Source organism: Mesoplodon bidens (genome assembly GCF_964165515.1).
Source record: "Mesoplodon bidens genome assembly, chromosome: 14".
Taxonomy (NCBI): domain Eukaryota; kingdom Metazoa; phylum Chordata; class Mammalia; order Artiodactyla; family Ziphiidae; genus Mesoplodon; species Mesoplodon bidens.
The window spans coordinates 27,129,847-27,143,297 of record NC_138170.1 but is presented as its reverse complement, the minus strand read 5'-3'; the positions used below and the strand labels follow the sequence as shown (position 1 = coordinate 27,143,297).

Here is a 13,451-nt window from a genome sequence, read left to right as displayed (position 1 = left end):
CAATCCTTTCCTCTCTGGTATATACTTTTTTTGTCATCTATCCTAGGACTTCCCTGGTGGTCCAGTGGGTAAGACTCTGTGCTCCCAATGCAGGAGGCCCGGATTCGATCCCTGGTTGGGTAACTAGATCCTGAATGCATGCCACAAGTAAGAGTCCACATGCTGCACTAAGAAGTCCACATGCCACAACTAAAGATCCTGCCTGCCGCAATGAAGATTCTGCATGCCACAGTTAAGACCCGGCACAGCCAAAAGAAAGAAAGAAAGAAAGAAAGAAAGAAAGAAAGAAAGAAAGAAAGAAAGAAAAGAAAGAAAGAAAGAAAGAAAGAAAGAAAGAAAGAAAGAAAAGAAAGAAAGAAAGAAAGAAAGAAAGAAAGAGAGAGAGAGAGAGAGAGAAAGAAAGAAAGAAAGAAAGAAAGAAAGAAAGAGAGAGAGAGAGAGAAAGAAAGAAAGAAAGAAAGAAAGAAAGAAAGAAAGAAAGAAACTCTATGTTTCTACTCCAATGTTCATCTATATTTCCTTCTAGAAGCTTTAACATTTTACTTTACACATTTAGGTCTTCAGTCTATCTGGAATTTGTTTTTGTGGATGGTATGAAAAGGAATCTACTCTCTCTCTCTCTCTTCTATTTGGAAACCCAAATGCCCAATAAAGTTAAGAAAAGATTCTCAACCATACTGGGAATTGGAAAATGCCAATTAAAATGAGAAAAGAACCATTTCAGATGGACAAAAATTTTTTAAAGATTGATAATACCAAATGTTGAAGAGGATGCAGGGAAACAAAAATCCAAACCTTGCAGGCAGAGTGAAAGCCAGTATGCTCACTTGGTAAAGGTAGAGATGGGCATTGCCTCTGACATGGTCATTCCACTTCTAGGTACAGACCCTAGACTGTTGATTCTCAACACTGGATGCACAACTGGAACAAAATCTGAGGTAGGACCCAGATGTCTGCATTTCTTTTTAAAGCTCCCCAGGTGGTTGTTTGAAAACCTCTGGCCTGGAGAAGCTCCTACTCATGTGCACATGGGCATGAGTATAAGGCTGTCTGGTGCAGTACTATGTATAATAGCGAGAAACTGGAAACAACCTAGATGTCCCCAGTCAATCTGTGGAAGACTCACGCAGCCTACAGCAGCTGAGATGAATGCATATGTATTAACACAGATAAATCTCAAAACTACAATGAAGAGCAAGCTTTAAAAGGATATGTACAACACAACACAGTTAATGTAAACTTAACACACAAACAATACAATTTCTGGTTTATGGTATATACACATAATATACAATATAAAAACAAAAATGGGGAGGATGCAAGTCGACAGCCTTCCTCAAGAGAGAAGGAGGAAACCAGAATCAAAAGGCAGAGGGCACAGAAGGCTTTGGGTACATCTAATAGTTTATTCTCTATTTTCTATAATAGTCCATGTGTTTGAAATAATATTTCATAATCTTTAAAAAACAGCCACAGAATGAGTTACCGTGGTTGTTAAAAGGATAAGTTGGGATTTTATGACTGTCATGGAAAGACATCCAAAATTTACTGTGAGGTTAAAAAGTGATTTACAAACAGTATACACAGTATGATCTCATTTGTATTAGATATATATTTATATAGGCATATTTATATTATAGATAGATACAATAACTAGGCAGAGATTTCTACACATTTACATGTTTATTTGAATTTGGAGGGATATATACCAAACTAATTTGTGGGGAGAGGAGGGCGATTGTTTAACTTATATCACAATCATGTATTATCAGAAAAAAAATAGAATTATTTTTATTAAAACAAAAACAAAAACACTCTAGTGGACCCCAGGAGACTTGAGCTCCCACCTTGCCTCCAGGGTGACATTGAACAAAGTTCTCCAGACTCCACTTCCTCCCTCTCTTTTATTTTGTAGGTAACAAGTACAACAGTAAACAATCCAAATCACATAAAAGGGTAAATAATAAAAAGTAAGGTTAGGATTGGGCTTCCCTGGTGGCGCAGGGGTTAAGAATCCGCCTGCCAATGCAGGCGACATGGGTTCGAACCCTGGTCTGGGAAGATCCCACATGCCGCAGAGCAACTAAGCCCATTCACCACAACTACTGAGCCTGCGCTCTAGAGCCCGCGAGCCACAACTACTGAAGCCCGCGCGCCTAGAGCCTGTGCTTTGCAACAAGAGAAGCCACAGCAATGAGAAGTCCACGCACCGCAACGAAGAGTAGCCACGCTTACTGCAACTAGAGAAAGCCCGCGTGCAGCAACAAAGACCCAATGCAGCCAAAAATAAATAAATAAAATAAATAAATTTATTAAAAAAAAGTCTCTTTCCAATTTAGTTTCACTCCCCTCCCCTGAGGCAACAACTCTAGCCAGATTCTCATGTCCCTGCCAGACACAGTCTATGTATTTACAAGCAGACATGTATGTACATCATCACCTTACACACACACACACACACACACACACACACACACACACACACACTCTCGAATCGCACCAGACTATATAGCCCCTCTGTCTTTAGGGAAGTGATGGTTATCAGATGGGGATGTACACCTTAATATTTCCTTGATTTCATGATATTCCCCACCATTCTGCCTGAGAGGCAGTGCTATATGGCACAGATTTTCTTTTAAATAGCTTGAGAATTTGGGGGGAGTTTCACAACCTATACTGAAGTGTCACAAACTCAGGACTGGGAATTTCTGGATTGAAAAATCAGCCTGTAGATTGAGGTATAGGCTGACTCTGAAGTTAGAGATCTCCGAATAAAAGATTCCTGCTAACACATTCATCTTCTGAAAAGCACCCTTTTATCACAGCTACTCCCTAGCTGGAGATTCCTCAATGGTCCTCCATTAATCATAAGCTAAAGCTCGAACTTTCAGCTAGTATTCAAGGCCCCAACATGCCCTTTCCCCTCCCCCTTCCCCAGCAGGCCTGGCCCACTCCAACCAGGTCTGCTCCTTCCACATTTATAACCCCTCCTCCCCTGCCTCGTGCTTCTCCACCTCCTCTGACTCTGGACTTCTCTGCCTTCTGTATTTCAGGAATTATAAGATATCTGAATTGGAAGGCCATTCATTCAGTAAGCATCCTCTGAGCACCTACTATGTGTATGCCAGGTCCTGGGCAAGCTGCCCAGAACAGGAGAGTTACTCACACATAAGTGCCCCTCTCAGATTTTTGGACCAGGCTACTACTCAGACACTTCCCTAACCCAGGGGTCAGGCAGCTCATTCCATTAACAGACGGTCAGTTTTTCAGAAGATCCTGCTACTCTTGTTTGGCTCCACTTATCAGTGCTAGTCTGGTTGTGTGGGATCCAGAACTAAACAGACTCCTTTGTTTTGGCCACTCTATCTCTAATAATGCAGCTGAGGTCAGAGGGAGCCTCAGAGCCACACACCACGCGGCAGACCTATTCCAAGCATACAGCCCACACAATCTCCGGATCGTTACCCTAAGTAACGATCTGGTCAAATCAGGTCTCAGCACCTCTACACTTTTGCAGCCGCATTTTTTGAACAGCAAGCCTTACATCCAACCTTGTGAGATCTTTTTGGATCCTGGTATTCTTGCCTGTGAATTCATAATCACTGACAGGTTGCTACCCCTGTTCCTTGAGTCTGACCCGTAAGGCCTCCTCTGACCAAGGCAGTTATAAAATAACTGAAGGGGACGAGACTGAAGGCAGAGCCCTAGGACACACCCTTGGAGACTTCCCTCTGGTTGACTTGGTCCCACTGGCCCTGTCCACTTGGAGCCTGACACACACTAGGGCCCCAGGCCAGTTCTCGGTCTGCCCCTGATTCTGGCACCCAGTCCAGCCTACCCTTCCAGATCCAACCCAGAAAGGCTGAAGAATATGCCCACGATGACCTGGTCATCCACCCTAGGCCTGCTGACTGAGTGAATGACAGTGATAGTGAAAACTTGTATAAGAAAACAGAACATTCAAAGAACAATTTAAAAAAATACCAGAATAAATGTCCAAGCAGTCACAGAATGTGGCCACCAATGTCGTCAGGGTAGGGTTTTACTACTGGGTGCCCAATTTCAAACCATTTCTACTAAAGCATTCATTTGTTCACTGAACAAACCCACACTGAACATTGGGTGGCAAGCACAGAGGGGGTTGGGGGTTGGTGATGAATGAGGCCTAGTCCCTGTCTTGGGGAGTTCAGAATCTGATGAGGGAGGGAGACTTGGAGACAAAATGGGTAGTTCCAGGATAGACATAGGCACACAGGGTGCTGTGGTCTAATCCTGACTGGGGCTACCAGGGAGGGCTTCCTGGAGGAGGTGATGTCTGAAGTGAGAAACGAAGGCCTGGCTGCCAAGAGAAGGCAGAGTGTGGAACTGAGGTAGTGGGGAAGAGTGGGCACTCCAGTCAAGCAGGGCCTTGTGCAAAGGCCTGGGGTCCAGCGAGAGGGCAGGAGGGAGGTCACAACGTTGACCATAGTGTGACGGGGTATGAGCAAGAGCAGGGCCAGGTCGAGGAAGTGGCTTGAGGGCCTCCAGGATGGCCCTCAAGCGCTGTGGACGCCACATTAAGTACCACTGACCTAGACAGAAGGAGCATAAATCACGAGGCCCAGGACACAGTGGACACAGGTGCACTCTGCTGTCTTCCAACCACAGGGATGAAAGGTGGAAGAGGTGAGGCCTGGGGACTGACCCTTGAGGCTCAGGCACACTGCCGGGGCCACCTCCCAGGTGAAGAAAGCAGGGTGGATTGAGCACCAGGGGAAGAGTGGTAAAGTGAAGGGGGAATCAATGCCAGGAAGACCCACGGTCTGGACGTGAAGGGAAGCTTGGAGATGGGGGCAGAGGTGGGGCACACTGGTGTGAACGAGCAGGAGACCTCTCCCAAAGACTGTCCAGACGCCCCGAGGAGCAGGCTCACTTCTGGACACAGAGACTCCTTCATGGCGATGAAGTGAGCTGTGACATTTAATGTAAGGGACTGCTGCCAACAACGCAGGATGAAGTCACTTCCCACAAAGGGATGATGAGGCTGCCATTTCCGGTCCATGCAGGAAGGTCATTCCCTGTGCAAGGAGTTGGCCAGCGGTGCTGAAGCACAGGCCTCCCCTGCCGGGAGCTCAGGCCCAGATGGGGCTCTTTATTAACACACACGCGGCTTGTCCCCTGCTCCACATGGATCCAGCCAGGCAGCCTGGGGGCAACATCCAGAGCTTCCTGTCCGGCCCTCACCGCCACATGCACCGACGCAGAGCCTGGGTACCCAGCCGCGCCCTCAGCTCCAGCTCATAGTCCCCGCCCTGCCCATGCCTCACAAGATAAGCCTGTGCCTCTCCCTGGTGCCCCATCATGGCACCTGGGACCTGCCTGCCACTCCTCCAGCTCCCACCTCGAGGCCTCACAGGAAGGCTGTTTGTGGAGCTTGCCTCCCCTGGACTGGACTCCGCTCATGGAGACTGGTGGCTGGACCTGGGGGCAGGGGTATTTTTCCAATGCCTCCTCGATTGACCTTTAATTACACTGTTTGCCCAGCTCCCCAAACCATTAACTTCCACCTCGCAGCAACCACACATCAATTAATGGAGGGCCTGCCCCGAGCTCGAACTCCTGAACACAATTAAGCGTGACAGTCCACAAATAAGAAAGAACTGAAGAATTAATTAAGGTCTAAACAGATTAATTACCAGTCCCCAATCAATTCCAATGCCAGCACACATGCTCCTGGGCTCAACGTCTTTCCTAACATCTCCATGTATAAATAGAAACTGAGATTTCCCACATGATTGCTGTCCTAGACCAGGGCACAGCAAGGCTCCGAAACCACCTTGAGGGAGAGAATTGGCTGCAGTGAGCATCCTCGGGGCTTCCCAGGTACTCGGCACACACACATGCACACACATCAGTCGTATACACGTGCACACAACCCTAGCTGAAAAGCCAGGGGCCGACTGGTGGAGTGCTCCTGGTGGGTGCTGAGAAGCCCCAGCGGCCCCTGGACCACACCCCTCGGCTAGTTTCTCCCTGCAGGGCTGAAGGAGGGATCCAGGTGAACTTGAAGCGGCCCTGGCCTGAGCCTGGGAGGCCTGGGCTTTGGCCAGCTAAGGATAACTTTCAGCAAGCCTGAATTTGTCTGTTCTTCTGTAAAACGGGGATGGCTCACTCTGCTAGAGGGTCCTCCCAGAGAGAGAATGAGGAGAACTGAGAGGGAAGAGAGGCCTGCCGGGGGAGACGTGGAGAGCCGTGGGCCGCTGATGCACCGGGCTCTGCAAACCCGCGGGAGGCCCGCAGCCACTGTCACAGAGGCCCCCGTTGGAAAGGGCTGCAACAGGGTCTGGTCTGAGGCCAGAGAGCGGTCGGAGTGGCCGAATCAGGTGCAGGAATCAGGTATCCTGTGCCCGGAAGTCTCGAGCCTCTCTCTTGGGCAGCAGTGGGGCACCTCCCGGACTTCAAGCTGGAGCAGGACAGGACAGAGCAGCGGGAAGAAGTAGCTGACCCCAGGAGCCTCCTTGTTTCCCAGCTCCTGAGCGCCAGCCCGCCCAGGGGAGAGGGCGGAGGGGTGTGGCCGCTGAGCACAGGGCACACGGGCCCCTCCAGGACCTGCTCTCCCCTGAACTGGACCCCCTTCTGCTCCACACACCCCCCGCCCCCACCCCCAACTACCAGGGCTTCATCTGATCACTTCCACTTGCATCAACCTGCTCCCCGTGTGTACTCAGGGCTCCCTGAGTCCTGTCTCTCCATCAGGCCAGGGGGCCAGAAGGCCAAAGGACCCTCTACAAGGTAAGACAAGTCCTGAGCAGGCTTCTCAGTGGCCTTAATGGCGGCCTTGCGCAGTCTGGTCTCGTCTGCCATGGGAAGCAGAGGTGGACACCTGGAGGGACCTAGGCCCTGCCAGTGTGCGGTTGGGCCGACAGATGCTCTGTCCGGCTGGAGGCCCTGGGGGATAAGGTGCAGAGAGGCCAAGTGCAGGGACTAGTCAGTGGCCTGAGAGGACCAGGGAGCTTTTAAGCCCCTGGGGGGTGAGGTGCATTCCTGTTCCCCCTGTACACCACTGTGTCTGTGTCCACCCAGGGGGTCGTCAAGTGCCCATTTGCAGGTGGGCCTGGGATGGACACTGGGGGCGAGAGATGGAAGCCCACATGTGGGGGAGGAGAGACAGGGCAGTGGGTGGAAGGCAGGCAGGCACACAGCCAGGACTTGGGCAGTGGGCCTGAGGAAGCAGCCAGAAAGGGCCTACTGCTCTCAGGATCCTGGCGAGTAAGGACTATCAGGGCTGCAAACCACACCGTGTATACCCTGAGCAACTGGCTAGGGATATGCAGGATTGCAAGACCCTCCATAATGGCTGGACCAGCGTAAGGGGCTGCAGCTCCTCCCTGACAAGAAAACAGGAGAGGAATCGGCTGGAGCCCAAAGAGGGACAGGTCAGAAAGTCTCAGGTGGGGGGGCAGAAAGGTCAAACCTGAAAGCAGGGGCCCTCCTCCTGAGAGAGCCCCCAGAGAGGTTAGGACCACTTTCAAGGTCACACAGCAAGACGGCTGGCCAAGCAAGGCTGGAATGGGACCCTGGTGGAGTCCTTATCTGAATTTGGTTCAAGGACAGATTACATCTCAGCTGAGACCAAAATCCAGTCCAGTGCAGCTGAGAGCTGCCCCCTCCTCAGGCTGCATCTGACCCTCCAGCTCAGGATGGCTAGGAACACAAGATCGGCAGCTGTGTTCACTCAATTAGGCCCCTTAACAAAGTCAGATCTAAAGAGTTATTCCATTAATGGCCCACACCAGAAATAGCTGAGAGTTCATTAAAAGTGTGGAGTTGCTATAGCAATTATCTGGGTCGGCTGAGGATCAGCCGGGTGGTTGGTCCTGGGAGTTCATTAGCCTCTGGGCCCACAAGGAGGTGGGGCTGCTCAATAATGATTTCCCACCTACTCACAGGGGCTTTTCAGGTGCTTCAAAGCACTTTCCTATGAATGGAACTGGTCTGTGGTCTCATTTGATCCTCAGCTCAAGGCTGTAGGAAGGTAGGTACTGGTGCCCCCATTTTACAGATGGGGAAGCTGAGCCCTGGAGATGAAGAACAGGGTTGGGACCATGAGCTTGGGTCTCATGCCTGGCTCTTCAGGCTGAGGCTTGGTACCAGGGAGGTAATGGGACCTCATGCCCCTCCTGGGCCTGCCCCAGCTTTGTCTTCTGGCATGAGATGGGGAACTCAGTGTCATGGTTCAAGCACTTTCTTCTCCTTCTCTTTTTTTTTTTTTTTTTTGCGGTACGCGGGCCTCTCACCGTTGTGGCCTCTCCCGTTGCGGAACACAGGCTCCGGACGCGCAGGCTCAGCGGCCATGGCTCACAGGCCCAGGCGCTCCGCGGCATGTGGAATCTTCCCGGACCGGGGCACAAACCCGCATCCCCTGCATCGGCAGGCGGACTCCCAACCACTGTGCCACCAGAGAAGCCCTCTCCTTCTCTTTTGATGACTAATGGTGGTCAGCCTTGTGTTTCTTTCAGTGTCAGTGTTGTGTATTTCTTTTTAGTTTTTAAAAAAATTTTCACTGTTGTGCTCTTTCTCCAAATAAGGTGTAGGCTCCTTAAGAGCCAGGCTGGGCTTTGTGGGATCTCAGGGCCCAGGCCTGGGGCACCTACTGTAAGCTCAGGTCTCCAAGACCAGCAAAGACTCTGCTGAAAGCAGGCGAAAGCCCCTACACACACACACACAAACACACACACACACACACATGTGCACACACAGTTACCTGAATATGATTGGAGGTCCCTGAAACGTAAAGGGCCCACCACACAAGGGCTTGGAGCACCAGATCAGCGGGAGCCTTAAGCCTTCCTCTGTGTCAGGAACCCCCGTGACAGGCTGATGAGGCCTTATGCACCCCTCCCCAAATAATGTCTCTAAGTGCATAAAACAAAATATGTAGGATTACAAAGGGATTATATTGAAATAAGTTATCAAAATATTTTTTCAATTGTGATACAGTAATAGATGTGACTTTAAACTAATTAATTAAAAGACAAGATCTACTGGTGGATCTATTAAATATAATTTTGAATTAGTGTTGAGCATAAATGATATTTTAAGATCTTTGTAACAACTGTAATGTGACATGAAAAGATCTGTGATTTCTACTGGTGACAGACACAAGTCCTGCTTATTACTGTGATTTGCTGCCTACATTCATAATGGAAGGAAATGTTAAATTTCAGTTAGAGGTTAGTATAAATATTTTAACCAAGTCCACGAGATCTACTGCATTCTATCTACTGACCCCTTGGGGGTCTAGGGATCCCCGGTTAAGAATCCCTGTGCTAAAAACAGAATCTCAGGCACAGAGTTGGTCAGTGGCGCCCCAGTCACCCTTTCTTCTACCTACACACATTTTGTTCCAGTCACCCTAGCCAGGAGACACCCCCCACCCAGTGTCAGGAGAGGTGTGGAGGGGCTGTCCAGTTCCCCCAGAGCCCGGCCGCCCCACACGCCCACAGGTGGTACATGCATGCCTGTGCACACAGGCACAGACACTCCTCACTGTGCAAGGCTTACCTACGGCGGGGAACGGCACAAATCTCTGGATGAGAAGGCGGGTGGCCGGGGTGAACTTGTTGGCTTTCTGAACCAGGACATTAAGGCCCACCTTAGAAAGAGAAAACAGAAAGAGTGTGTGGTGCTGCAGCGGCCCATGGGGGGAAGGGGCGGGCTGGGGGAAGAGCAGAGAGCGAGGGGCACCATCTTGCCCTGGAACTGCACTCCAGACCCTACATCCTCAGCGTGACCTGATGCTGCCGAGCCCCAGTGTGGCTCCTTAAAGCATCACTGCCCAGTCATCCCAGTTAACCGGCTCATGAGAAAGAGGGAGAGGAAAAGCATCAGCTACACACACACACACACACACACACACACGCACACACGGGCACACCTATAGCCTCTCTGGGGAGAGGAAAAGGGATGGTGGGGAGGTTGCTGTTAGAAGAATCTATAATCTGCAAATAAGTGAAGTGTAGAATGCCCCTCATTCCCACCCAGCTTCTTAAGTACCACCTTCCTGGTGTCCCACTGTGGACCCAGGCATGGGCCTGGCGAGACAGGGAGGACTCAGCACAGGGGGACTCACAGGTGACTGGAGAGGTAAGCAGAGCCGCCCAGAGCAGGACGGGAGTGCATCGGACATCCTGGGCTCTCTGTCCATCTTCACTCAGACTCCAGCTCCCCTCACCCAGCACAGGACACCTGGGCCCCCCTTGCCTTTGCCTTGGGCACTCCCACTCCAGTCCATCCCCCATGCCGACCCTCGTCTCCCTGGAACACAGGTCCAATCCTGTCCGCCATGACAGCTCCTCCCCACGGCCTGTGCAAGTAGGTGAGTCTCCTCCATGCAGCCGTTGTGGCCTCCATAACCTCCCTTCCCCACTCCCCCAACACCCACGTTCTCTCTCCGTGAGTCCAGTCAACTGAAACGTTATGTGCATTTCCCACCTCAGGGCCTTTGCCCTTGCTGGTCTCTATGCCCCGAACCCCTTCCTTCCCCTGCTCAGTCTACACCTGTTCTTGTTTTTTTTTTTTTTTTTTGTGCGGTACGCGGGCCTCTCACTGTTGTGGCCTCTCCCGTTGTGGAGCACAGGTTCTGGACGTGCAGGCCCAGCAGCCATGGCTCACGGGCCCAGCCGCTCTGCGGCATGTGGGATCTTCCTGGACCGGGGCATGAACCCGCGTCCCCTGCATCGGCAGGCAGACTCTCAACCACTGCGCCACCAGGGAAGCTCTACACCTGTTCTTTAAGGCCCAGCTCTGAGCGCCACCTCCAGTGTCATTAACACTGGGAGTCACTTAACCTTTCTCTGCCTCAGTTTCCTTATCTGTAAAAGAGAAAGTAACGTCTATAGCACCCCAGGGCTGTTATAAGAATGTATGTGCAGTGCTTAGCATGAGCTTGGCATGTAAGAGGCCTCAATTAATGAATCTATGTAAGAATGATGTCACCTCTCCCAGGCAGAAAGTCCCTCCCTTGCACATCACCAGCCCTTCCTTCCCAGAACTCAGTACCGTGTTTGTGGGTCTGATGCCCCCGCCGGACTGAGAGGGAGGGACTGCGCCTTCTTCACCTTTGTATGCCTGGCTGTTAGGGCAGGGGATGGCACAGAGTACATGCTCAGTAAAGCAGTGGCTGAGGAATAAATGCAACAAACAACAAAGAAGTGAATGGAGGGCTTCCTTGGTGGCGCAGTGGTTGAGAGTCCGCCTGCCGATGCAGGGGACAAGGGTTCGTGCCCTGGTCCGGGAAGATCCCACATGCCGCGGAGCGGCTAGGCCCGTGAGCCATGGCCGCTGGGCCTGTGCGTCCAGAACCTGTGCTCCACAGCCGGAGAGGCCACAGCAGTGAGAGGCCCACGTACTGCAAAAAAAAAAAAAAGAAGTGAATGGATGGAGAGATCAGCAAAGTCTAGAAGAGGGGCTTCTTGGAGGAGAGGAAGGTGGAGTTTGGCTGGGGAGAAGGACGTTTCGGTGGGGAAACCGCATGCGCACAGGCACAGGGAGACAAAAGAGGATGTCTGTGGCCAGACCAGAAGATGGGTGTATAGAGGCCTTTGCTCCCCCAAACTGAGGCTAGGGCCAGCCCTCCCCTGTGGGACTGTGGACCTGATGGGGCTGGGGACAGCCTGCTCTCGGCCTGGCACACCTGGTGGTTCAGCAGGCCACCCTGGCTCTGGCCTCAACCTTCTGGATTGTTGGGGAAGATGAAGAACCTTGGGAAAGCCTCCAGGGCTGCAGGGTGCCCGCAGCAGTCAAATCAGGGCAGGCACGGCACGAATGGCCCAGCCCAAGCCGTAACTGTGAGGCCTGGGAAGATAAGAAGTGCCAGCCCACCAGCCCCTGGGCAGTCCAGGACCCCGTGGAGCCAGAGTGCTGCCAGGCAAAGCCGGCCTGGGCCCTCAGGTGCCTGGCCACCATTTGAAGCCCCAAGCTGGTGGTCAGAGTCAAATTCTTATCCTCTCTTCCTGATCAAGGGGAGGCAGGGAGGCACAGAGACGTGCGGCAGCTTGGACACACTTCAGTGGAAGGCGGGGGCAGGCTGGAGGGTGCTGCCCACCCACCCTGGGCCCTGCTCCCAGGATGCCCCTGCTGCTCAGATGGAACTCACCAAGGCCAGGTCTCCCCACTTTCAGCAGCAAGTGACTACCTCTGTGACTCAGAAATGGTTCCCCCAATCCCCCAAAATACCAGGGAATATGTTCCTACAAGGTGCCATCGTGGAGGGAGGCCAGAGGACACACAGGCGGGCGTTAGCCGTGAGGAAGAGGAAAGGGGCATGCGGAGATACCAGGCCAAGTGCTGGGCACACCGCGTGAAACATCTTAATTAAATCCCCACTACCAGGCTTATAGATAGGGCGTGTTGCCCCTTTTAACAGATTCAGAGAAGTTCAGACAGGTTCAGATAGGTTAAGTAACTTTGCCCAAGGACAGACACTATTATGAGGCAGGTGAAACTAGGATTCAAACCCAGGGTCTGCAAATTCCAAAGCCTTGCTCTTAGCCACTGTGCTATTTACTTTCCAACTGTCTTCCATCTCAGTGAGGAACGTCTGACAGGCCATTTTTAAAAATTACTACAAGCCATTTAAAACTGGCTGTTTGCAAAGCAAAAGCCTCCCTGAAAAGACAAGCCTGGGGCTGGGGCCCAGATGCCTGGAAGGCAGCTCCCGGCAGAGAAAACAGGGGTCTTGAGCCACCTCTGCCCTCGGCAGCTAGAATATAGAAGGTCTGGGTTCAAAACCCTCCACATTTGTTTGGAAAGATGCAGGAAGTGCTGGAGGAATGGGAAGCAGGAGTCCTCTGAGAAGCGAACAGGGAGCTGGAACCCTTCCCTGGCAGCCTCTTGAGGGCAGGCCAGGCTGGGAGGTGGTGGGAGGGCAGGAAGGAATAGCGGTCATTGGTTGTAGCAAACACTCAGACATGCCCAGTGCCCTCAAGCCTTCCCCTCCTTGGCTGGCTGTTCTTCCCACCGGCTAGGATTGGCACAGTCCAGAGTGATGACCCAGCCTGTCTCCCCCACCCCAGGTGGGAGCCCAGGCTAGGGAGGAGGAAAGAAGAGAAAAACAATTCTTGGGTCCCAGGTCTCTTCTGGCCTCCCCTTCCCTGAAGCCACCAGGGTCTCCCCAACATGGACGGGTGAGATTTAGTGAGGCACACACACTTTTCTAAGTGCACAGCCCACATGCCTGAGCATGTGGGAAGGGGCTGGGACCAGCAAAGTAGGGAGAAGGCCCAGGCACATGTGTGGCTGCAAGCTCGCTAGGAGCCAGTGAGGTCACGCCGTCCACTCACCAAGGATGTGCCTGGTGGCAAGAAGGCATGAATACAGAGGAGGCCCCCAATCCAGACCTTACTGTCCCAACAGCTAGGATGGCCACAGCCTGGGAAGAAACCAGGGTGGGCTGCTGACTGGGTTGGGAG

At 51.9% G+C, this 13,451-nt stretch overlaps 1 protein-coding gene across 5 annotated transcripts in view; it reads right to left on the bottom strand.

Annotated features, from left to right (window-relative positions):
• Nucleotides 1-13,451, bottom strand: part of SFXN5 (sideroflexin 5) — a 116,459-nt gene that overhangs the window by 33,843 nt on the left and 69,165 nt on the right. For all 5 annotated transcript variants that reach the window (XM_081253936.1, XM_081253939.1, XM_081253935.1 and 2 more), the window contains one exon: nucleotides 9,544-9,634. In XM_081253936.1, coding sequence (XP_081110062.1) covers nucleotides 9,544-9,634 — 91 coding nt within the window. The remainder of the gene's footprint in view (nucleotides 1-9,543; nucleotides 9,635-13,451) is intronic.